The sequence below is a fragment of the Netta rufina genome, assembly GCF_964035555.1.
Source record: "Netta rufina genome assembly, chromosome: 19".
In the NCBI taxonomy this organism is placed as follows: Eukaryota; Metazoa; Chordata; class Aves; order Anseriformes; family Anatidae; genus Netta; species Netta rufina.
This window is the reverse complement of record NC_140143.1, coordinates 8174691-8200281: the sequence shown is the minus strand read 5'-3', so window position 1 is coordinate 8200281 and position 25591 is coordinate 8174691. Positions and strand designations below refer to the sequence as shown.

The following is a 25591-nucleotide window of genomic DNA, read 5'->3' as shown; positions in this document are numbered from 1 at the left end:
GAGTGGCAGGACTTCTGATTGTTGTTTTTCTCCCATATGCTGGAGCGGAAGATGCTGGAGCGGAAGGTGCTGCAGCAGCCCCGGGGATGTGTAGGATGGGTCTGAATTCCCAAACCAGCCCTCGCTGCTGGCTCCGAGAGCACAGGCTGAGTTCTGCTGATGCTGGTGGTGCTTGGGTGCGAGTGCTTCGAGCAGCTCTCGTAGCCACCTTCGGGATGTGGTTGCTGGCTGAGCACTGGGGCTGTGCTTGCTGATGCTGCTTCTGCAGCTGCCTCTCCAACCTGGCCTCAGGTGGTTCCTGTCCGGGCTGATGCTTGGCTTGAGAAGCTCAGCACCTGCCTTTTTTCCCCCAAAACAATCCCCCAGCAGCGTCTCCAGATGGCTTCCTGCTGGTGGCCATGGCTCCTACATTGTGTTTTCTCAGCCTAATGGGAAATGGGATGAAGGAAGGGAAGGGTGGTGCTGAGCTGCTTTTAGCACGTCCTCTGCAAGGCTGCTGCACCTCGTCCTGGGTTGCTGAGATGCGTTTTGGGGCCCGATCTCCTTGGGGTTGAGGTTACTGACCACCTTGTGGGATGAGTACCAGGCTTCCCAGGCATCCTGATCTGCAGTGCTGCTTTCCTGGGCTGCCAGGATGGCTCCGGTTCATTGCTCGGGACTTCAGGACTCTCGGGAGAGGGCCAGCAGCCAAGGCACTTTGTGCTGGAAATGGTACTGAGCATCACCTGGCAGAAATCCCCCCCCTGCCCTCCCGAAACCAGCCCTTGTTCTGTTTTACAGCTACCAAAGCTCTGCGCCTCTCCTGCGGTCGTGGCTTGCTCCAGATCCCGGAGTCTCACCTGCTTAAAGCAATTTCTTCCCTCAGTGAACACAGAAGTGGAGAGGTTGTTTAGGGCTGTGCAGCACAGCTCAGTACCTTGGGGCTGGGATTCCTCCCTCAGGAGGAGGGATGCTCACGGAGGGGGAATTGTGCCGCAGAAGATAATGGTGAAGGTTGCTGAGGGTTTTGTAGGGCATCTCTGCCGTTCCGGAGTCACAGCACCATGAAACGACGGGATCTCGTGTTCGTTCAACCCCCTGAATGGCTCCCCGAGGAGCTGAGCGAAGAGGCTGAGCAGAAACGTGAGAAAACTGATGTGATCCCCTAAGAAGGGTCTTTTGCTCTCACTCCTGCCTCTGCTGGCTCCCCTCCTGCTCCGGCAGCTCCCCGGCTGGCTTAGCCTGGCCGGGTACCTCCGTCGTTTGTTCTCGCAGGAGATGCGGAAAGGTCAAGCTCAGCATCGCTAATGATCAGAGAGAGCTCGAGAAACTGTCGTCCTCCTGCGGCTCGAGGAGGAGGAGGTGTGCGCGTAGTCCTGACCTCTCTGTGGAGCTGATTGTGTGGGGGTGGCTCGGCTCTGCTTGTGGGGTCCTGGCTGCAGCCAGGTGCTGCTCAGCCTTGGGGGGTTAAAACAGTGCACAGGTGTCTGTCCTTATAAATCCCCCCTCCTTCTGTCCTGGGAAGGGTTTTTGCTGCTTTTTCCCCCGCCTTCAGGCAGGGTATGAAGCTCTTTTGATGGGAACGTGGCTTGGGATGAGCAAAACCCCTCCAAGTAGCTTTGCCAGCCCCTCTCATCTGACCTGTCTGGGTCTTGCTGGAGAAACCCCCTGGGAGCAAGTGCTTGGGCTGCTGCCTGCTGGGCTGGAGATGAAGGGCACGCACGTACCTTTCCAGCGATGCTCACGTTCCCTTTGCTTTCAAAAGGTTGTGCAGGGCTATCAATTTGTCTTACTGCCTTTAGGGCATGCTGATGATGCCAGGAGAGAACTGCTCGCAAAGTCTCGTGCCCCCAAGTGGCAGTGATGGGGGGACAGAGCTGGGCAGGTTCGGCTGGGCAGACTCAGCAATAATTATTCCCAGTTTCTTCCCGGGTGAGTTACAGCTCTCCCCAGGGCTGCCTTGGCTATGTTTTGTCGTTGTTTGCTGAGCGGGGCCGGATAACCATCTGCAGTGGCTTGTAAGCACCTTGTCAGGATCCGCCGCTGGAGCGTGAGCGCTTCGCCCGGGCAGCAGCGGGGCGCGTGTGCAGGCGGGGGGACGGGAGCGCTGTCGCAGCACCGTGACCTGAATTCAGATTTGGCTTATGCAAAACTCTGGAAAAAGGCAGCGGGAGGCTCCCCTGCCTGATATCTACCCCAGCGGGGTAGCTGGTGGCTTCCCCAGGTCCCTGGGGCGGGTGCTGGTGGCAGCAAGGCTGCTAGGAGGGTGCGGGTCCTGCATATCCCCGCAGGTTATTTCTGCTGCTGCTGCATCGAGAGCTGGGTTTGAGTCTGCTGGAGCTTGCAGGCAGCTGGAGGGATGCCAGCCAGGTGAAACCTGCCTGGAGAAGTGTGCCAGGCAGCTCTTTGGTACCCAGAGCCTGCCTGCAGCTGCGGGTGGTGTCCTCCAGCCCCTGCAGCGCCTCGTGGCTGGCTCTGCTGCTGCTGCCCCCATCCGAAGCTGATCCTGGACCAGGCTGCCTGGCCAGTGCCAAGGCAAACCGACTGGTGCTGGAGCACCTCCTTGGCTCGGGAAGCCTGGAGAGCTTCCTGCTTCCCCTCCCTGCCTGGAGAAGCTGCACCGTGGTGGCTGCCGTGGCTCAGGACCATCTCCTCCCTGCTGCCCTCTGGTCCTTTGTAGGGAATGGAGATGCTGAAACAAGGCAGATCCCAAACGGGGAGCGAGGGCTTTCTGCCTCCCCCCCAGCCCCGCTCCCTGCCGCTCCTGGCAGATGCTTGGGTGCTCCAGGGGCTCTTTTAAGTAGATAGCGCTGCACGCAGCTGCAGTGATGACTTCTGCTGCTCTGGCTGTTGGGTACAGGGAGGCTTTGTTAATTATTGGTTAAAGCCATGCTCGGTGACAAGAAGTGGCCGCGGGGAGCGGCTGCGGGTGGCAGCAGCTCTGTCTGGGGGTGCGGGTGCTGCTGGCACTGGGATCAGGTGGCAAAAGTGGAATTTGGTTAAAATACCCATCCTCTCCTTGTGCCTGAGTCTTCTGGAGTCCCCTAGGATGCCAGGCAGGGATGTAGCAGAGGGGCTGGGAGTGCTGGTCCCTGTGCGAGGCCGTGCTGCCTGTTGGGCGCTTTGCTCCCAACACACCCCCCGTGCTTGGGGTACACGAGCTGTGCTCGAGCCTCCATCCCCCTTCTGAAAAGAGAGCTTAAAGTGGAAGCATAAAACTTTACAGCTCTTATTAAATTGCTATTCCGGGCAGGGAAAGGAGCCCTGCTGGAATAGGGGGAAAATAAAGACATCCATCTGGGGTCCCCATTTATCTCTGAATGGCTCAGCTGTGTTAGCTTGGAGATGGTTTCTCCCAGTGGCAGTTTTTGGGGAGGGATGGGGCACCCAGCCTGGTTTTTGTGTGCTTGAGAAGGGCTCAGCAGAGAGTCCACTGGGATGCACATGGGAGTAAGACGCAGATGGGCACTTTCCAGGGCAAAGAGGTGTGGAACGAAGCCGGGGCTGAAGTGGTGGGTAAGGCTTAACCCGCCCTGGGCGCACGTCTCCTCCCCGAGTGCCCGCTTGGCACAATCACTGCCCGGTACTGGATGCCTGCAGGCTTGAAAAAAAAATAAATTTAAATGCCACCAAACTTAGTGAAAGACAGCAGTGCTGGTTCACAAGCCATGAATTGATGGAGCAGCTAATTGTGACGGGGTGGGAGCTGAGGTGAGCGATGGTCCCGCTGTGTTCCCCAGGGCTGCTGTGGTGCACGGGGGGACTGTGGGGCTCAGGAAGCGCTGTCCCCTTGGTCCTTGTCCCTTTGGGGTGAGCCCTTTGTCCAAGCAAAGCCCAGGGCTGTGGCCCCCTCCTGCCCACGTCCCCCCCTGTGTGGGACCAGCAGCGCCCCGCTGGCCCCCGGCGCTCCATTATCTCCATGAGCAGCGGCTCCCCGGGGAATGATTAAATCAATTAATTGATTTTCTATAGCTCCTAAGGAAGTCAAATGGCATTTCCATCAACCTGCGATGAGCAAACACCCCACCACGGCCAGGAGGAATGTTAATGGCTCTCTGTGCTTTTATTACCCCTTTCGCTCCTAAATCAAAATTCATCCTGAGCCCGGGAGGCAGCAGGTACTTCAGAAAAGAAAGCTAGCACAGCAGGAACCAGAGCAGCTGCTAAAAGCTGGAATTTTCCCCACTGATTTATTTGTTGCTGTGGCCAAAACGGAGGGCCCAGGGCTTCATCCAGCCCGGGCAGATGTTAGCTGAGCCCCTTCCCATGGCTCTGCTGATGCCCAGCTGGATGTGGCCGCTGAGTGGGGTGGTTTGGAGGGAGGGATGAGTTCTTTGCCCCCCTGAAACGCGGTGGCAGGCTGCCCAGAGCTGTTTGGCCGGTAGTTTTGGCTGGAACAAAACCGGTGGTCATTTTGGGAATGTTAAATTAGAGAAGCTCTCAAATGCGAGGTCGTAAATAAAGTTGGGCGTGCGGTGAGGCAGAGGGAGCGGATGGGGCATGTGAATGCCAGCCTGGAATCCTCTGAGCCAATTTCCTGCCGTCCGTGGCACATCGGCTCCCCAAAAATGCCATTTTCCCTGGGCCAGCAATGGGGGCTGCAGGAGAACCAGCTGGTTAGGTGCCGGTGCCCTCAGGGGGATGCCTCTCTGGTAAAGATGATGGACGAAGAGATGTTGGGGCTGTCACCTAAGCGGGGGTCCCAGCTCCAAATCTGGGGTCCAGCTTTGCCCCTCGGTGCTGAATGTGCCCAGCACAGCCCCGGAGCCCTGTGTCCTTCGGGCCGGGGCACCGCCGTGACCGCAGCTGATCCAGTCCTTGTGTTTTAGGAAGCAATTTAAAATCGATGTTAATCTTGTTGTTTGGAGCAGCCTCGCCTGCGGCGCGAGGTGTTTGCAGCGCTGTGGAATAGCTTAAGATGCAATTTAAAATAGTGCTGGCTGGCGATAGAGGAGCAACTAAAAATACCCTGCGAGCACCCATTAAAAAAAGTGGAGAGGGGGATGGGGAAGTTCTCTTTACTTTAAAAAAAATAAAAAATAAATAAATAAAAAATGCTGACCTGCAGCTTATGCTGGGTTTGGGTGTGTTCTTGTCCTCTCTCCCATGGGACTGGGGACAGGAGGAGACGACCAGGCTTGTTTTCCCTGCGGTGTGACAGCTTGTGGCAGGGCTTCTGGGACTGTCCCCATGGCCCCCAGGGCAGATCTCCGTCCCTTGGTGGGTGGGAGGGTAAAGAAGTAATAAAAATGGGGAGGGAGCAGCCCTGTGCTCTCTGTCGTGGTATCGAAACGCTCCTGTCTATAAATGCAAGCGTCTGTTTGTACTGCTCAGCCTCCTGCCTTTTCTTATTTCTATGGAAATGCGGAGCGGGCACGTGTTAGCGGGGAGGTACGGAGCTGCAGCCTGGTGCTGGGCGCGTTTCTGTGAGGATGGTGGGGGAAAAGGGGAGGTGATGGGGTGGGGGGAAGCTCCCGGAGCCCCCTCTGCTCCCTGCCAGGCGTGGACACGGGTCGGTGAGTGGAGGCTGCCTCCGGGGAGGAGGCGAGGCTGGGGACCCCAAAGGGACCCGGGCGCCACTAGTTCGGGTCTGCCCTGGGACTTACGTGGTGCTGAGCTGTGATTTGACTGGATTATACTGGGGCCAGCCCTGGGCTAGTTGGCTCTGTGGCCTTTTAAGCTGCTTGAATCAAAAATGATAGTGAAGGTAAATGGAGGAGTGCAGGAGAGCAGCGGGGGGCTGCTGCCCTGCTCCCTGGGAAGCAGGGAAGGTGGACTCCAGCTCCAACCAGCTCTCCAGCTCCAAGCCTCCGTGGTTTGTTGTTTTAGGATCAGCCACGGGGCTGGCTGCTGGCCCAGGACAGTGCAGGCTGCCCCGGGTACATCTCCCAGCTGCCGTGGTCCTGGCAGAGGGTACGGGGCTGTGGCTGTGCTGAGTAACCCCGGGAACATCTGCTCCTTCAGGAGCCTGCTGTCCTTTGGAGGAGTTTAAGTAGCCTAGAGTTGTCCTTTAAAGGAGAAAAACAAAGCAAAGCAAATGATGCTTTAGATTGAAATTAATTCAGCTGGTATTTTCGGTGGATGTAAGTAATATCTTACCATCTCTGAGCAAATTCCCTTCTCGTAGTGGAGCGTTCAGCTGTTGCAAGACAGCCAGGCAGGGATGTGACTTATGTCTGAGAAGGAGGAAAAAAAATCCCCAGCAAATCAGCCATGTTATGAACAGCAGAGAGAGATTGCAGAATCGCATCTTAAATGTCAGGAGGATGTTCAGGGCCGTGGAGAGGTGGGTTGAGGCTGTGCCTCGGTTTCCCCAGCACGGCTGGGATGGGATCTTGGGGCTGCTGGGTTAGGGAGGCTTTTGATGCTCTTGAAACTGGGCTGGTTTTGGGTAGAAAAGCCCCATGCAGGGCACAGTGAGAAGGACCAGGGTGAGGTGAGGTGCTACTGCTGCATCCCCGAGTGGTGCTGGGGTCCTGCACCCATGAGGAGGAAACCACAAGGGATGCAGAAGGCTGGGTGCCACCCCAAGCACCGTTTCCCTGATGTGTTCCTCTCTTTTCCCTGGCTCCTCAACATGAAGCCGGGGTTGATGGGCTGGTGCTGAGCAGCGTGAGACCTGTCCTGGGCAGAATGAGCCTGAGGTGACCCAGGGATGGGAGCTGCCATCTGGGTCCGGGCACCGAGCAGGGCCAGGAGGCTGAAATCAGCCCAAGAAGCTAAGGGGACCGTGCTGCTCAGTGCGGGTGTTTCTCCTAGGAGAAACCTTCTGAAAACCTGGAGAAGCTCTGGGTGAGTACGAGCAATGGTGTATCAGCCTGGGGTGGCGTGGTGAAGATGCTCAGGGTCCCCAAATGTGATGCTCCAGCAAGAAAACCTCCTTCCCATGTGCTGCTCCCCCCCAGTGCAGCCTGGACTTTGCCCCACTCCCTCCCCACAGCCCCCAGCCCCATGTTGGGCTCTCCTGCAGCCCCCGCCAGGACACCCAGCACCAAATTTCGCTGTCCCCACTGGGGCCGCCTGCACACGGAGCAGGATCCACCCGTGTGCTTCCTGGCTCCTGCTGCTGCAGCTTTTGGTGCCAGGTGGGCGCGTGGGTGGGATGCTCGCCCAGAGATGCTCCGAGAAGGTGCTTTAAAGACACCGGCATCATTAGTGCCTTCCCTGGGGATCTGACCCATCCAAATCTGAGCATATTGGCCATCTCCTCCAGCAGTTCTGCAGAGAAACTATTTCTTCTTCCAATAGATATCACCCGGAGGGGATGCTTTCTCTTTTTTCCCCTGATTTCATCCAATTACGGAGCTGTGTGCTCTTCTGAAACACCATAAATAATTCTCCTCCCTCTGCTGTGTTTACCAGCATGTCTCACGAAATCCAGTAAGATATGATTGATTGCAATCATTATTTCATAGTGCTACTATGAAAACCTCTGTCAGGTTCGGTGATTGCCTTTAAAGAGTGTCTGCCACTCAGCAGACTGTCAGGAACCTGTCACACTTTGGCAAACTCCAATTAATCCGTTGAGCAGTTTTACTTGTGTTTTCTCTCCCATCATTGCTGATTATCGAGGGTAATTAGAATATTTCTCTTTTGTAATTAGCAGCTCTCTTGCTTTTTGTTTTTTTTTTTAGAGGAAAGTTGCTTGCGAGGCCGTTTCGCTGGGTTTTCGTGCTGTTTTCGTTCAGGTTTGGGTTTTTCCTGCCTCCTGCCATGCTCTCGAGGATCTTCATCATGGGTTTAGAGGCTCAAATCCTTGCAGTCAGGCAGGAGCCCTCACCCTAGGCAGCTGTCTGGGGATGTGACATCTTCTGAGCTTGCTGGTGAATTATTTTAAGGAATTTTATTCGAGGGGGAGCAGGCAAAATGCAGATGGGGGCTCGGGGGCAGCGCAGCCCCTGCCCGGCTGCTGTGAGTGCCCGCGTCGGGGTGACAAATGAACCCCGGCTCCTGCGTGTTTTAAAAGAGTGGCTTCAGCACTTTTCCTCCTTTCTTTGGGGCTCTTAATGAGGCAGGCTTTCCAAGAGATGTAATAATGGTTGCCAAAAATGTCAAATTGTCCTCGTTATCCTCCTTAAGCTCCTGGAACAACAACAACAAGGGGAAAAGCCAACGCCGGCAGAGGAGAGGCGGCGATGGGCAGAGCTGGGACTTCGCTCCAGGAGCCAGGGGAGGGCACGGAGGGGGGGGACACGTGTGCCAGGACAGCCCTGCGTTAAAGCAGAGACCCCCCTGGCACAGGGGGGCTGCAGCAGGGTCCTGGGGGGGTTGGGATATGGGGGATGCCCATGGGTGACCCTGGGGGGCTCAGTGGGGAGGTGGCAGCCCCCCAGGGTCACCCATAGGAGGGCTTTTCCTGGCTCTCCTCCACGGGGACCAGCTCCCTGCGTGGGGCTGGGTGCTAATAAGGGGCTGAGCTGGCTGCTCCCTGGGCTTTGCGAGCGGCCATTTAAATTTCAAACGAGCAGCACGGCTAAATGAGCGTTCTTAATTAAACGAGGGCAGCCTGGCTGCGAAGCGGGGTGGCAGCCCGGCTCTGAGCGGTGCAGGCAGCAGCGGCTCTAAGTCATTCCTGCTCCCCTGCTGGGATCTCCCTCACCAATTCCCAGCACAGCAGCACAGCTGCGGGCTCCTGATCCACCCAGGACACGTTTTTGGGGTGGATTTTTTGACTTAAGCCCATTTCGAAGCATTTTTATCGGCTGTGTCTTTGCCATATTTGCCCAGCTGTGTCTGGGGATGTCCCTGGCCCCTGCAAATTGGGCTCCAGGTTCCAAATTTCCGCTTTTGTCCCCCACAGCACCTTTTAATTGCACATTTTTCAGCAGTTCTGTGTTTTAGTGAGAAAGGCTGCGACTCCTGTCCCACCCAGAGGATTGGGCTCTGGCTTGGGTGATAGGGTGGGCAAAGGTGGCTGCTGCATTGCTGGACCTGGCCAGGGTGGTCTGGGGCTGCTCAGGACCCCGAGCACCTGCAGAAATCTCTGGCTCCTCGCCATGGGAGCGCAGGGAGTGTTTGAAAGTCTCAGGAATGGATGGGACTTTTTTTTTAATTTATTTTTAGGAATTTCTTTCACTCTTTGTTTTTCTTCCATTTTATTGAATAGTGCCAGGAAAAAAATAATGTGTTGTTGATAATCCCAGCCAAGCAGCAAGATTCCTGCTGGCCTGCCATCAGCTTCCCGTAGGGTTTAGGGCTCGGATGTAACCACACTCAGGTGCATGTGGCAGCAATGTGATGCTTTCACAGCACCCACGGAGCTGCTGGGGCGAGCACCCAGCGCCGCCCAGCTCCTTGGGGTGCTCAGGAGCCTGGTGCAGGGGGGGACGTGGGTGCCAAAGCCCCTGGATGAGCTGTGGTACCTGATGCAGCCCTCCCATGTCGGAGCTGGGAATCCCATCCTGCTGCCTGCACAGCTCCAGCACCACAGCATCAGGAGTCAAACCTTGGGAGATTTCCTGGGGCAGCCAGATCCCAGCACGGCCATAAACACCATGGTCCTTTGGATGCCACCAATGTGCAGGTCCCTGTGCTGCTTGATGTGGGCAAGGGGCTGCACTCTGACCTTTCTGCAGCCAGGTTTGTGGCCGTCTGCGGCAGCAGGAGAGGTGCCCAGATCCCGATAGCCCCCCGGAGCATCCGTCTGTGCATCTCCTGCTGCTCCGTAAACGAAATGTGTGCTGCCTCTTGACAAGCACATGTGAGTGGAGATAAGCTAAACGGGAGAAGTTGGGGGATTATGCGCTGATTAAGTTATTACGGACATGAAATGAAGCACGCTGAGATGAAACAGGAGCTTTATTTTCCATTCCTTGGCTCGGGGCTCGGGGCTGCCTGTCACCAGGCAGAAGATCAAACCAGGACCCCGCGTGTTGCCGGTCTGGGGGCTCGGGGAGCTTGGCTGCCAGCAATTTCAGCACAACGCTGGTTGGTGCTGTGCCAGCCCGAAGCAAGCAGAGTGCAAAATGGGGCTGGGAATCAGGAGTTTTTCCCTGCTGGAGGAATTTGCTGAGATGCAATGCACAAACAACGAGCTATTTCCAGAGCCTGGGGCACCCATCCTGTAGTTGGTTTGGGTAGAAAGGATTTTTTTTTTTTTCTCTGCAGGAGGAAAACGTGGTGTTGCTGGGAGGATGTGCTGAGGGAGGAGTGGGGATTTGCTCTGTTTCTTGTGCTTTTCCCTAAACAATTCACCTTAGGCTGCTGCCAAAGGCAGGATGCTGGGCTAGGTGGATCCTGCAGAGTGAAAAATAGAAGCGTGTAACAAAAGGAGGCTTGTTCAGTGCTCGAGAATGAAGTTTGGTTTCTGTAAACACTTGGGACAGGCAGGATCGGGTGGGTGTGCCAGGAGTTTGTGCCCAGAGAGGGCTGGGGCTGGTGCAGCTGCTGGCTGATGGGATCTGCAGCAGCCCGGATAAATTTGGGCACAGGCAGGGATTAGTCTGAGCTCCGCACCTTGGGCACGACGATGGGTATGGGGCTGAAAAGCCAGGGAGGGGATGTACAGGGCACAGAGACAGCCCCAAACACACCAAACCCACCCGTGGGGCTGGCGGGCACAGGGACAGCTCGGGGTTGAAGCGTCGTGGGGGGGTCTCGCTGTCTCATCACCCAGCTGTGACCGTGTCCCCTTGCTCTTTGTGCCCTGCAGTGATGGGCGCGCTGGAGTCCCGAGGGGTGCTGCGGCGGATGAGCGACATGCTGGAGCTGCTGATGAAGAGGATGGACATCCTGGCCAGGCTGGAGAACAGCACTGACTTCCACAAAGGGGACGAAGCGCGCTTCCCTCTGGACAGGTCAGTCGGCTGCGCCCCGGGCACTGCTGCTGGCCTCCAGATCACGGGCACGGGGGAATTGCAGAAGCAAAAAGCCCCCCAGTGTGTTCTGCGGTGTCAAAACTCCTGGGCTGAGCTGCTGGCAGAGCTCCCCAGGGCACGGGGTATGGAGAAATCTGCATCAGTGGTGTTTGCCTTTTCTGGGAAGGTTTTTTGGGGGGGATTTCTGAAGTTCCCGTGAACTTTGGGGTTACCTTGTGCCCACTGGTGGTGTGGCAGCGTGGAGGAGCATCTCTTCACCGCTGTGCCGTGGCAGAGCTGGAGGTGGGTTAGAGCAGGACGTGGTGCAAAGGGGCTGTGCTCCCTCTGCCATCAACCCCCAGAGCGAGCTCTGCTGCTCTGCGCTCACGTTCTCCCTGCAAACACGTCTCCATCGTGCTTGCTGCCGCTGCAGGAGCTCCGCAGGGGATGGGTTGCCTGCAGCTGAGGCTCCAAATCGCTGCTCAGGTGATGCCTGACACCATGGGGAGGATCTGGGAAATCCCAGCCTCACTCCTCTCATCATCCACCCGGTGCTGCTGTGTCCTGCAGAGGGTAAGGAGGTGTCGCACCTCCCGTGCAGGCAGCAGCCCCAGGTGGGTGGTGGTTGTATGGTCTGCCCAGGATGTAAAGCAATAAAAATTAATCTAATATGGGTTTTGGAGGGAACAAAGCCCGGGTGTCCTGCCTGGCACCAAGCCACCAGCCCCACAGCTTCCTCTCCCGCCCTCTCCATCCTCCCTTTTGGAAATGCCAAGCTGAAACAGCCACTGAAATGATTGTGCTTTGGGACACGGGGCTGAGATGTCCAGCGTTGGAGCTGAGAGAGGCTAAAAATGAAATAGCAGCAAACTGGCTGGCCCTGAAACACTCGTGGCACGGTGCTGGTGCTCCCATGGTATGCGGGATGCCTCCGTGCCATGTGCCGATGGCGTGAAAGGTGCCTTCAAATCACAACATGCCGATTTACCAAAGAGATTTACCCTTTGCTAGGGAGGCTTTGAACATTTATTCATGCTAATTTGCTGTCGCTCCACGGCCTGCAAAAATATAGTAGGTAAAGGAACTTGAATATGGAGGGGCAGAGGTGGGGAAAAAAACAAAGGGCAGTGCTTGTGGCAAGGTCTGCGAGTCTGGGAAAATGCAGAGCAGGCTTTGCTCAGGCAGAGTGGTGACACGGTGCAGGGATGTGACATGCAATTGTCCCTGCTGCCCTGCACCTTGTCACCGAGGCCACCGAGGCTGCAGCGTTTTGCTTCTGCTCGGCGGCTGGCGAGGGTTTCTGCACCTCGGTGTTTCCACGATCATTTCCACTCCTCTCCCTCGCTTTCCTTCCGAGTCTCTTCTGCACCTCTAATGGAAAATAGAGTAAGAGAGCCTGCAATTAAAGGCTGGGCTGCGCTGAACTGAGTGCACGCACGAATTAGAGTTGCACAGGAAGCCTGCGAGTGCGCACTCTTGCCTTTTCAGTAATGTAATTTTAACCACTGAAAAACATCGTTCGTCTGCGTGACGGCAGCTGCTGGGGATGTTGTCGTCGCGGGGCTGGCTGATGGCTGGGGGCATGAGCAGGACAGCAGCAATCCTGCCCAGGAAAGGGATGTGGCTGCTAGACTGGAAGGCGCTGGCTCCGATCTGATGACGTTTTTGGCCAATTTCTCATTAAAAGAATGAGCGATTCCAGGTTATGGTAATTTCTGTACATCAGCAGCCAAAAGATGAGCTTAGAAGTGTTTCTGTGGGCTGGCAGCGATTGCTGTGGAGGGAAATGTCACTCTGGGTGGCGGCAGCCCTGCGGAGCTGCTTGTCCCAGGTGGGTCCAGGGTGGTCTCAGGCACCTCGGAGGGACGAGTGGCCCTTGGGGACACGTGGGGGTGACACCTAGCAGTGACCCTGGCTGTGGGGTGTCACAGCTCCAGGTTTCTAATGGCAGGGCTGAGGGGGGGGCTGGTTCATCTGCTGAGTCTGGGACAGAGAGACCATGGAGGATGAGGGCTGACAGACCTCCTCAAAGCATCCTCTGTGTTTTGTGGCTCCTCTGAGATGGCACCGAGTGCTGGCAATTACAGCGTCCTCAGTTTTCAGGGGCAGAATATTCCTCGGCAGGGGCGACTTCTGCCAGCTCCTCACCTTTTGCTCCTTATAAATTATCCCCTGGGAGCATCCCAAACAGCAGATGAAGCTGGTGGGGTTGGTGGTCCTTAGTGTCTTTGAGAGTTTTTCCTTCCTCCTCCCCTGAAGCCCCTGGAGCTTGGCTTTATTATAGGGCTGCAAGGGGAAGGGGGCTCCAGCCGAGCCCGAGGCAGCCCCAGCCTTGGGGTTGTGGGCTCCATCCCGGCCTGTTCCCTCCTCCCTCCCTCTTTGATCTCTCGTGACCGATGTGAAGCTGTCAGCCAACGCTGATACAATTAAAGGGTGGTAATTTCAAAGGGATTTGATTCTTTAAAGCCCCTCTGGGTTAGCACAGCTGCTGCGCTCATCCCCAACCCGGTCAGCACAGCCACGAGCACAGTGTCTGCCGCTCCTGAGCAGCAGCGGGTTATTTCTCACTTTCCCAAATTGCTCTCGTGCCTATGATAGGATCGCCACCGAAATAGGAAGGCTGTGGGCTCGCAGAGCACCTCCTGGATAGGGACGAGCCGAAGCCCCCCGGGTGCTGTGTGGAAACCCTGCAATCAGCAGCACAGCCCGTGCCCCCGCACCAGCCCGGAGGGGTGGATTTCTGCAGGGAAAGGGACAGGGAGGAATCCAAATACACGGGGTGCAATGAACCACCGGCCTTGGGAAGCCCCCAGCTGTCAGGACAAGCATCTTTACGCAGCTGGAAGGCTCCCCAAGATGGCAAAAATCATCTTCAGCTCCATAGGTGCTGTCTGAGGCTGAGCGTGCGTGGGTGCCTCTGTGCATCACCCCTGCAGGGCTTTAGAGATGGTTTTGGTACACCCAAGCATCCAAAGTCTGCCCTAGAGGAGGTGCCCAGAGTTTTTTTGGGAAGATCTCTGTTTTTTCACGCTGGGTTAGGGGCACCAGCTGCAGCACCCTGCCTTGTCCCTGGGATTTCTGAGCCCTTTTCCAGCTGTTTGTGCTCCCTGCCCGTGCGGGAAGGTGAGCGGTGGCTTTTGTACCGAGCGCCAGCAGGCTGCCAGTCAGCTGCAGGAAAATCAATGTCTCTGTTAATTGAATGCAACCCTCGTAAATCATCAGAGGGAAGGAAATTAGAAGTACTTATGGAAGCCTCCTGGAGAGCTGTTTGCTGGGCAGGGGAAATGTTAGCCAGCAGGGGAAACACCAGTGCCCTGTTGGAAAGAGTTTGGGGGGGGATGGAGAGGGTGCGAGGTGGCTGATCCTAAATGGACCCCAAAAATGCCAGAGCTGGGGGCTAGAGGGAGCCCTGGTCCCCATCCTGGGGCTGTCCCCACATGGGAAGTGGCAGCAGGGGTCCCAGGCTGGGGTCTGTGTGCCGGTGCCCTGCCTTGCTGCCCCTCGGCCCTGCGTAGTGGTTAGCAGACGAAGAGTGTTATTTGCTAATGACTGATTAATCTTCAAGCTTAATTACTGCCAGGGCTCAGTTAATTTCCATGCGCTTAAAGTATTTGTTCTTGTAATCGTTACATGACTCCAAATTCCCCTGGTAATTACAGGTCTCACAGCGTGTCACCGAATGGATGGGGTTCCTGCGTCCTGCCCAGCTCCGTTTGTCCCCAAATCGCTGCCATCGAGGAGCACCTTGGGGACGCTGCTGCTGATGTTGGGGTCCCCATGGCAGCACCCGGCTCCTCTCCCCCCTTGCTCCTGGGTTTGCATCCCCCCAGCACCTCCAGTTCAGTTTGCTGTGGTCAATTCCTCAGCAGGCTTTGCTTTTTGTTCATTTTCAGCCCGAAATGTCAATGTGTCGGGGGTTGCCTTACGCAGGGCTTTGCCAAGGAGGCTTCTCAATGGGTTAGCACGTGGAGTTAAAGTGCTCTCCTGTTGGTTTGGAGCTGTGCTCGAGTCACCTCGGGCAGCTTGCGGCTGGAGAGCCCTCAGTACCCGCGGGAGATGGGGAGCATCCTTCCACAGTGCCCACAGCACAGCCTCACGTGGGCAAAATGGGTATTTTTGTCCAACTTTTGGGCAGGTTGCTTTTGGATGTCATTCTCAGCATCTTGCTGAGCATGGCGACATCTCCAGGACCCCCCAAAGGCCGTTTCTGGCAGCCTGCAGGCATCAGACTGCCCGAGCGTGCAGCAAATACCTCTGATTTATGCCCCAATCAAGCGAAGATTAAGGTACATCGAGGTGACTGAGCCTGTAACCCTTGTATCTTTGACCCTTTGTGTTCACAGGAATAAAACTCGCTGACACCTGTGCTTAGGGCTTGGCTCTGTTCTGCTCCCCAAGGCGTTAGGGAGAAGAGGGCTTGGGCTTGCGGCTGCAGCCTCATATCCAGCTCGGGAAGGCTCCCTCAGCAGCTTATAGCATTCGTAAAATATTTTAATTAACAATCTTGATTACTTGATCGCTGGCAAGTTCTGCTTGTGTGGAAATATGTGCTGGGTGCTCGGTGCAGGGCTGCAATATCACCCTGATTGGGAAGCTGGGCCAGGTTTTCATCAGGGACCTTATTTCCTGGGAAATGTGTTGCCTGCTCCCTGCGAAGGCAGAGGCTTCCCAAGGGGCGCCGCAGCTCGCTCAGGGCCTGAGCCTTTAAATGCATTTTTGTGCAGAACGTCACCTGCGGTAAATGGAAATTAAAATAAATCGAAGCACTTCAGTGAGGAAAATGCCCCGGTATTTACAACGTGATCTGTCATTCGGACAGCCGGGGCCGGTCACCCGCGTGGTTTCCTTCCCACAATTTGCTGAAGTAGCTTGACTGGAGGAGCTCGGCAGCAGCTCTGCTCGTGCAGCATCCAATATTTGCTTCAAATGAGTTTCCCTGGCATGGTCCTGTCCTGAAATAATGTATTCTCTAGGTTATTTGCCCGATATGAATTCACAAAGAGTGCAAACAGAGCCCGAGCGATCTTGGGTCTTTATTCAAGTATTCATGGAGAGGAGATTGAGCTGTTTGTCTCAGCCCTGAGATGTAATGAAAAAGATTGCTGAATACAGAGATACCAGAAATTATATTTGAAGCGTGCACGGTTCTGTGATATATTTTTTTTTAATGCGATTTTTTATTTTTATCCAGTTGACCGGCCGGGGCTGCCTGTGAAGCATAAAACCCTTCTCAGTTGCACAGGGTTTAGTGCACAGCTCCTGGGGATCAGCGGCACCGTACCTGTGCTGGGATGGGATCTGGGGCACCCAGGGGACCACCAGGGGCCGTAATGAGGCTGGGGAGCATGGGGTGCGTGCCCCAGCCCCACATCTTGCTGAACTTTGTGCCCTGTCAGCTATGGGATTCCCAGTAATGTGGTGTGCAGCAGGTTTTGGTCACCTTTGCCTGTTTTTTTTTCCCAATTTTTCCCTCTTTTATTTATTTATTTTTTTCTTTCCTCCTTTAACTGTGCTTTTCTGCTAGGCTGATAGAAAGGCTTTGGGCTTTTCCTCTGCTCCCTATGGCTTTGAACCTTTCCAAACTCCCATTGTGGCACCCCACGGGGCTCAGTGTTTCTCATGGCCACCCATGGCTGCGTGGTAAGGCCAAGCAAAGCTTGTGTATGTGCTCCAGTACCAGATTTCTGGCGATAAATCCAGGTTCAGAACTTAAATAAACACAAGATGTGTGGCTGGTCCTCATGAATGGGGCACCTGGCCAACCCCCACCACAACCCCTGTTGTGAGCTGTGGTACAGGGGGCAGCGATCTGAAATCTGGGGAGAGCAGCAGCCAGCAGGCAACCTCCCTGCCCTAAGGGTTTTTTTTTTTCCTCTTTGTGTTTTTGAGTGCAAGCCATCCCCTTGTAGAGGACTTGGGAATGCACACAAGGATGTGGATAGAAGGTTTGCCATCAGTGCCCCTTGGGATTTGGGTTCCCTGTCCTGTGGTGCAGCTGGGCAGACACGTTTTGTGCTTGGCTGTCTCTTCTGCCTCGTGTCTTTGGGCAAAAAAAATCTTTAAAGAGGCAAACGACAGCACATCACTGTGAACAAGTTGAAGTCCTTTGGTAAACGGCTCTGTACGAACATTGTGTTTGTTGATGTATCTTCAGAACATCTGCTTTTCCCCATCTGTAGCGGTCCTCCAAAGTCACCGCTTTCAGCAGTTAATAGCAAGAAATATAGGATGAGCAAACAAATATGCTTAGGGTTTGTATTATGAAGACAACGCACAAATAGAAAGAGATTCATCTTTTCATAATGCCACTTTTTATAAAAGGCAATAAAAATACGGTACCTTGTAAAGGGATAAACAAGCTTGAGTCTGAGCCGCTGCTGCAGGGTTGCGAGCGAGAGACAAAGTGAAGGGAACCAAATTAATGTATAAAAAAGTAAAGGAAAATTCAACCTCTGGCTACATTATATGGCAAATGATCTGCCTGTGGGGAAAGATACATCTTAATAGCAGTTTTTGAAATGAGATGAATACTGTATACAGTGCGTTATAAGCCACCGTGTGATCTGAATCGTAATCAACACGGGGAAGTATAAATCTGAAAATAATAAAGATGAAATCAATATTGATGGTTAGAAGTAAAAGTACTGTATTTGCCGTAGTAAATGGTTTTAAGGTCCCAGGGAAAAATTTCTTCTAGAAAACCTGTAGTAATTTACTATAGTTTCAATAGCTGGCATAGCCCCAGTGCATTTCGGTGGCATTTATATCATCGCTAGAGAAAAATTTAAAAAGCAAGAAGGAAAGAAGGGGCCCGTTGCTGCTCCCTGTGCAGCAGTGTTGCTGGTAAAGAGCTTTTCATCCTGCTGTGCTGGTGGGGGCTGCACCCACAGCCTGAGACCCTGCAGGGGCCAGGCTTTGTGGCACATGGAGCGTGTCCTGCCCGGTCCCTTCCAGGCACCGTCCTGCTCCAGCCATGTGCTGTGACTCCGCACCCTGCTTCTCGTGCTGGGTAAACATTTTGTGATCTCGCTGCTGTTTTTGGATAACGAGCCACGTTTCCATTCTGCTGAGCTGTCATTTAGCAGAACAAGCCACTTACCTTGTCCTTCCCAGTGTCTCCAGGTGCTAAGAATTAAGGTATCGAATTCTGACGAGCTGCAGGAAACCTCTTTGCCTTAGAGGTTTTGCCTTTGGTGTTATTTCCTTGTCCTCTACCCAGGTGACAAATCGCTTTAATGATAGCTGATGTAACTTCTGCTTAACCTCTTTCTCGTCTCATTAGCACGTTAAATGAAATTTGCTGCTCGAGCTGTGCCTTGCTGCCCAGCAGAGGAGGTGGTGGGCTGGGTGCTGCACCCAAAGCCCTTGGAACCCAGTGCCCAAAGCAGGGGGGGAGGTTGGAGGAGGTTGATTTGAAGAGTAAAGGTGCAGGTGGTGCGAGACTGAGCATGGTTCAGGATGTTTTCTGCAGTTACTCCTTCCTTTTAATATATAAAACATGCCAAGGACCACAGTGGACATTTCAGCTCCAGAATAGCCGAAGGGAGCGAAACATCCCCTTGGCTTCTTGATCCAGGTCAGTTCAGTTTTCGTCTCCTCTCAGGTAACCCTCCTGTGCCTTGCAGGAAGCCCGGCATGACGCGGCTGTCTTGTTTTGGAGAGCTGCGAGTGCTGCTGACATGCTGTGATCAAACATACATCTTACATCAAAGCCTCGAAGCCTTTGTGTTTGGGGAAGAGCTGCAGCAGGAGCTGGGTGAACTGACAGGCACCGGGCCAGATCTGGTGGCAGTGAGCAGGATTGGTGCTGGCTGTGGGGCTGAGCCATTTATTTGGGGCGAAGATCCTGATTTTATGTTTGGAAGTGCCAGTGCTTGGTCCTTGCTGATGTCTGGAGGTTCTCAGGGAGGAAATGGAGACCAAGGCTGCCTTCAATCATTGGGATTCTCCTGACTGCTGGGGGCTGGATTAGACTTGGCCAGGTCTTGGGGCAGCTTCTGGCTGCAGGTAGAGGTTGGACCGTGCCCTGATTTAGGTGTTTTGGAGCAGGGCTGCTGTGTCTGTGCCCATTCTTTTGCTTTGCTGTGAGTGCTGGAGAAACCCGAGGAGCGTTCCTGCCAAGCCATCGTCCCCCTCCTGTTGTTACAGCAGGAGGCTGGGCTCGTTGGCTGTAAATTCAGTAATTCTGGAGATGTTTGATCCTCACCTGCCCATCCTGGCTTTTTATTTTTTAGTCCGTGCGTGCTCATCACCTGCATGAACTGACCACGGCTTCCTGGTGGAAAAAAGCTACCAAAAACCAGGGCTTTGAGAGTTTTCAGGGCTGGCTGAGCACTTTTGCCCTCAGACTGGGAGCGTTTTGTCTCCTCAGAGCCACGCTCACAAGCCAAGCTTGTCATAGGTCATTTCTGTGTCTGTATTTTGCCAGGGTCTCACGAGGAATCTCCCTGTTTCAGCAGTTACAGCAGCTGGCAGGAGACCTGGGCTTTATTCTCTGCAAAAGGTTGGAAGTTACTTGGGGGCAATGGTGTCCTCTGCATTTAATTATTATTTCTTAAAAGCCTAAGATATGTGGCTCCCCATAGAGGTATGCAGCTTGAGTATCGATGGTCATAAACCATGCCAGAAGGAAAAATGTGGGCTGCTTGCTGCCGGAGAATGGACTTTAAATCAACAGCCGGAGCAGTATCGGTTCATAAAACCAGGATTTTTTTAGCCTTGAGGACAGAGGTGCTTTAAATCCCAGCCTCCAGGTTCAGTGATCCGCTGGAGAACAAGCATAAAACTTCAGGGGGAAGGACCTGGTATCAGTACCTATTTCTGTGCCGGGAGTATTCAAGGTAGTCCTTTTGGGTTTGCTCCCTGCTTAGGACATTTCTTTGTATTATAACGATCTCAGCAGCAGCAGAAAAAGCTCGTGGCCCTGACACTGCAGAAGGGAAAAATATTTTCCATGATAACCGAGCTCATGAGGGCATCGTTTGCGGTAGAAACTGTAAGCGAGGCATCGGAGGCGGAGATCTGCCCCTCACCAAGTGAGGCAGGGCGCCACTGCTAGTGGATTGAATTTTCCTGCCTTTGTGTAAATTATACCAGGTTTTAATTGACATCAGGCATCTTTGCAGTGCTGTCACTTGTGCCGCTTGGTGCGTTGTGTAGAGGGGTTTAATGGTGCTGTTTACCCAGGACGGCATTGATTTGCCTTAGCTCATGTACATGTACAGCAACTCACGCCGGTGGCATTTGATCTCCAGCTGTACCTGGAAGGTCCCCACATGCTCTGTGGGGGCTGTGACACTGAGCTCAAGGCCAGCTCAGGCTGTGCTGCCGATGGCTCTGTCCCTGAAGCTGTCCCCATAGCCGTCCCCCTGTCCCCAAAGCCCTCATGCGCTGCACCTCACCAGGGGGAGTGGAAATCCACCCGCCCATTGGTGGTGGTTCGGGCCACCCACATGTCCTGCATGCTTTGTGGTGTGGCTCTGTCCTTCACCCTTTGTTGTTTTGTTCATTCTTTGGCTTGATTTTTGGTTCTTTTCTCCCCCCAACCTTCCTGCATGCACTGCGAGACCAACAATCGCAGCAGAGGATTTTCAAACATAGCACGTCTGAAATAAGGAAAACAGATTTCCCCGGCATATTTAATACTTCCCCATGTAAAATGCATGGCTATATCTGTGTTTATGAGCACACTGGAAAAAAAAAAAAAGCAGAAAACCGATTTATGCTGTTTTAAAGCCTAATCTCTTTGAAGCTACTGAGCTTGGTGCCAAGCCCGCGCAGGATGAGGCGCTCCCGTGTTGCACACAACAGCTCAGCTCTGCCTGGGTTTTGGGGATGTTTTCAGGGTGTCTCTGCTTTATTCCCAGGTTCCAGCCAGCAGCTGGTTTGATGGAGAGAATCCAAGCTATCGCTCAAAACGTCTCGGACATCGCAATAAAAGTAGATCAGATTCTCCGGAACAGCCTCATGAGCGCAAAAAGTAAGTGTCCTGTGCACAGCCGGGCTCCGACACAGTACACAGGTGCAATAGGGAGATCCTGCCCTGGAGAACTTGGTAAAAATGCGGGGTGGATGCTGATCTGAGGCTACATAACCCACTCCAGTCTGCAAAACCAAGGGGAGCACACGAAGCCCTTGGGCAGAGCTCTTGGCACCGCTTGGGGCAGCTCAGTGCGGATGCAGCGCGTGGTCGCAGCATCTTTGATCTGAGCGTGGTTTCCAGGGCTCTCGCCTTGCTGTTACAGCCAGGAAGAGGAGCCTGGGTGGGAACTCCCACTCCCTGGTCTCTGGCAGTCCTAGTTTTCTCCTAAAAACATTGCCATGTGATGCCCGGGGGCTGCCAGCCCCTTCCCATCCCATCCCCTCGCGTGGCTCCAGCCGGCGCTGCCTCACCCAACTTCTCTCTCCGCAGTGGGGGACGGCAGGAGGGACCAGTGCGAGGTGCCCAGGGACCCCAAATACCCTGACTGCGCTGGGAAGGTGGAGGTGAGTCGGGGCTGACCCCAACTGGAAACTGCTGGGAAAGGCTTCGAGCAGCAGGGAAGGGCTGGGGACCCGGAGGCTGGCAGGCAGCAGCGGGCTCAGCTCCCTGAGTCTGTCTCTCCCTGCCGGTATTTTCTGTGTTTAATGACAGAAGCACGGCGAGGAGAAAGCACTGTCACATCTTCTTTAAATATCTGGAGCAGTGCCGGTGTCTGGGGAATAACCTCAGCGTGTCGCAGAAGAGCATCTTGTTAAGGTGGCAGGGACCTCGATCGCAAATACCGCGTCCTGCCCGCCACGGCGCGCTCCTTACACCTCAGCGCAGCCTGGCATTTGGCCTGGAGCACGATTGCTTTGTCAGAGAGCATATTTACATGAACTAATTAAAAGCATCTCCCTCTCCCCTCCCCTCCCCGGCCTCCTGCTTCCAGCTCAGGATCCTGCAGGGCTGAGTCTCCCTGCAAAGACACTGAAGGGTACATTGAAATGACACCGGGGCGTTGCGTTTTCCACCTCCCCTAGCACAAGGCACCCTTTCCGTCCACGATTGGAGCGAATTCGGGATGTAATTTAATTGTGGAAGGCTGTAATTCGATCTCCTGTCTGGGTGATTGGTGCATTTTACATAGCAGGCGCTGCGACCTGTCTCCCGAGGAGATTTGGTTTTGGAGTTGAATTAGGAAGAGGCTGGCAGGAGCCGGGCGGGGGGGATGATGAATGGGGGCTGCGGTCGCTGGTTGTTCTCCTGCACGTGAAATCCTTCACGGGGATGGCTGCTGGATCTGCCTCCTCACCCCGCCGTGTGCCTGGGGCTGTGAAATCCGCAGCCCTGGCACAGGGGACGGGAAGAAGTCCCCATAGCGCATCGTTTCCTAGGAGGTAATGACTCCAGTCTGGGGGAAGAATTGGAACTGGTGGGAAAAAAAAATACACACACAAAAAAAAAAAAATCACAAAAAAAATGAGCACAACCACCCCGTCCTTTTCCAGCAGCTCCTCACCATTTGTCCCCCTGCCCTCACCTCCAAACCCCAATGTAGCTCAGGGGGCCGAGGACTGAGGGTCCCTGTGCCAGGGACAAGCCCCCCATATTTCTTTGCCCCCTTTGCAGTGGATGAGGGCCCGGTGGACCTCTGACCCCTGCTATGCATTTTTTGGCGTGGACGGCACCGAGTGCTCATTCCTCATCTACCTCAGCGAAGTCGAGTGGTTCTGCCCTCCCCTGCCCTGGAGGAACCAGACGGCGGCCGCCCTGTCCCCCCCGCCACCACCCCGCGCCCAGGTAAGGCTGGGGACACCGGGGGGGATGTGACGGGCACGGAGCTGCTGCAATAAATGTCCCCGGGAGAGTCCCCAGCACCAATTCTGATGAGAGGGGGGTGGTTCGGTTGGGAAGGCACCTCGGATGCATGGCGTTCACTGTGGTGCGAGGGGGGCTGGTTGGGGCTGCCCTGGGCGCCCCCGTGTCACTGCCATCCCCAGGCGCGGGCAGTCCAAGGGCTGTTTCCCATGTCCCTGACATCAAGAGCGGAGCTGAGAGGCAACAAGAAGAGGAAGCAACCCCTAAAATCCCCCGCTTCTCCCACCTGTCCTCTGCGTCAGGCTTCCCAAGTGAAGCCATCCCTCTCCAACTGTTTTTTTTTTGGGGAAAAAAAAAAAATTAGTACTTTTCTTGCCAGTTCCCAGCAGGCACAAAGCATCTCTCCCTTCTCCTGCAGGCAGCTTTCCGGAGCGACCTGGCTCGCCTGCTGGAGCTGGTGGGCACAGGCAAGGAGTCGCTCAGCTTCATGAAGAAAAGGATCCGGCACCTGGCCCAGCAGTGGCTGCGGGCCGCCCGGCGCCTCGAGCAGAAGCTGAAGGGGCGGCAAAGAGACCAGAAACACGTAGGAGCAGCTTGCGGGGGGGGTGTTGGTGTGGGGATGGGGACACGGAGCGTTCAGCTCCAGTGGTTTCAGAAGCTGGGCTGTGTTCCTGTGGGTTTTGGTCCCGTTCCGGCAGCGGGATCGGACTAGATGATCTTTTAGGGTCCCTTCCAATCCCTAATATTCTGTGATTCCCAGCAGGGTGGCCTTGGCCATGGCTCTGTGTGCGCTCAGGACGACACAGGACAAGCGTGACCAAAATCTGGGCAGAATTTTACAGCAGGATACTGCAATTTGGGGAGGGGGTGGCACAGCTCCTAGGGGTGCTGGAGGCTGTTGGCCATCCTGTTGGCATTTTCCCTCTGCCCTCCCCTGGGTGGCCCTTTCTGCAGAGAGATTCTTGCCCCATCCATGAACAGCCCCTGATGGGCATGGGGGAAAAGGACCAGGTCTAAAGACAGAGAGAGCCCAGCCGCTGGGAGCATCTGAATATTGGGTCCTTGCTAATTGGGCATAGATTGTTTGTCTTCACACCCGAGTGATTTCCCTGAGTAATTACAGCCTGCAGGAGGAGGCGGAGGGGGGCACAATCATCAGTCATTTTTGGCCAAAGCCTTTAAAAACCAAACTGCCTGATGGTGACAACATCATTCCCCCCCCCCAGCCGCCCATTCGGCACTGACCCCTCTCCTCCCGTCCCCAGATCCTGGTTCACATCGGCTTCCTGACGGAGGAATCGGGGGATGTTTTCAGCCCGCGGGTGCTGAAGGGGGGCCCGCTGGGCGAGATGGTGCAGTGGGCGGACATCCTGGCTGCCCTCTTCCTCCTGGGACACAGCCTGAGGGTGACGGTGTCGCTGAAGGAGCTGCAGAGGTGGGTGCCGCGGGTGCGCGATGCCCTCGGGGCGTGCACTTGTCTGAAATCATGAGATCTGCAAAGCTCAGGGCTGGCTTTTCCCTTGCCCATGGTTGGTGCAGGCTCTAGGTTGGTGCTGACATGCTGGGCTTGATCCCATCCCCTCCGCATCCCGAGGAGGTGGGAGCGATCGGTACAAATTTAAGGCTTTGCGTGGGGCTGATTGAGTGGTCCTGGGGCTGGATCTGAGCAACGTTAGTCCCTTGCTGTCAGCACACGGCATCTCCCGTGTCCATTCTGGCCCCCGTTCCCCAGCGATGCTCTCTGGGGGCCGTGTGGCTGCAGGATGTCCCACGGGTCGGGGGCTCTTCCCTCCACACCACAGCGGGTACGTGGCTGTGCCGGCGGTGTCTGAGCGGCAGCCGTGCTCCCTTCCTTCCTTCCTTCCCTCCCTCCCTTCCTGCTCGGCTGTGAGGCAGCTGAGTAAGGCTGCCAAAAATAACCCGTGTCCCTTGCGAGGGGGTGGCAGCCACCAAGGAGCCCTCCTTTGGAGGTCCTGGGGTTGGTTTGGGGACCTGTGGGGGAATTTTGGGGTGCTTTCTGCAGTGTGCCATGGGGTGAGGCAGGTTGGGAGCTTGCAAACAGCTGCACCCTGCCACCCTCAGCACCCAGTCTCCAAGAGAGACCAATATTAAGTGGAAAAAGAAAAAAGGAGGAGGTGGTCATACAGGAGATGCCCGAGCGGGCGTGGGGCTCTGCTGCTGAGCTTGTTATCACCGGGCTTCTCACAAGGTTTCCTGGGCTCCTGCCAGAGATGTCAAGTTGGAGGGCAAGTGCCAATGAAAATGCAAACGAGGGCGGGATGTAAATGGAGAAAAGCCTGAAGTTGCCTCGTGGACCGGGGAGATTTGGGGCGATGCTTAAGCTAGCATCTGCCGCATAATGAGCTGTGCTGGGAAGGGAGTGCAAAAAATAAATAACAATCCTGGGGAAAAAAAAAAAAAAAAAAGGAAAGAAAAGAAAAGAAAAACCCAACCCAGTCCCTGCAGCATTCAGAATTAATGAACAGAATTAGCTCCCGAGTAATTAACTCCAAAAAAAAAATAATCCTGGTCCTGCTGCAAGATGCAGCAGCTTCTCAAGGAGGCACGGGCATGCATCGCGGCCATCCCTGTGCTGCGCTGCGTGCTGAGCTAAATCGACGTGCTGAATTGGATCCGTGTGCTCCAGGATGGAGGAAGTTAATGGCTGGGAGGCTTTTGTTGTTGCTGCCTCGTTCTTGCCTGTGTTTTTTGATGGAGGGCCTCACGGTGGTTGTTTAATGAGGGGAAGGAGCTGGCTGAGGCTTCCCGGGGGTTGTGCAGGGTTTGTTTCCCCCTGCGAGCCACCCTGGGGAGAGGCCCTGGAAGGTTTCAGCTTTCTTAGAAGCGTAGGAGTTCTGGCACCGCTTGGCCATGATGAAATCTGCTCTGGCTGTGTGGCTTTGGACCTATTCCCTGAGATGCCTGGACACACGGATCCTCCACAGCTGGGGCGAGCGGGGCAGGAGCTGGGGCCGGAGCTGGGTCCTGCTTTGTAGACCCATCCTGGTGCTGGATGGGACCCGGCTCGGTACCT

The 25591-nt window shown here is 55.0% G+C and overlaps 1 protein-coding gene across 1 annotated transcript in view; it reads left to right on the top strand.

Annotated features, from left to right (window-relative positions):
- The window catches only part of MGAT5B (alpha-1,6-mannosylglycoprotein 6-beta-N-acetylglucosaminyltransferase B), a gene marked incomplete at both ends in the record, with an annotated part of 56012 nt that overhangs the window by 9445 nt on the left and 20976 nt on the right, over positions 1–25591 (top strand). The window contains 6 exons of the mRNA XM_084298333.1: positions 10631–10775; positions 20642–20754; positions 21187–21260; positions 22369–22539; positions 22976–23140; positions 23823–23992. Of these exons, the coding sequence (XP_084154459.1) occupies positions 10631–10775; positions 20642–20754; positions 21187–21260; positions 22369–22539; positions 22976–23140; positions 23823–23992 (838 nt within the window). The remainder of the gene's footprint in view (positions 1–10630; positions 10776–20641; positions 20755–21186; positions 21261–22368; positions 22540–22975; positions 23141–23822; positions 23993–25591) is intronic.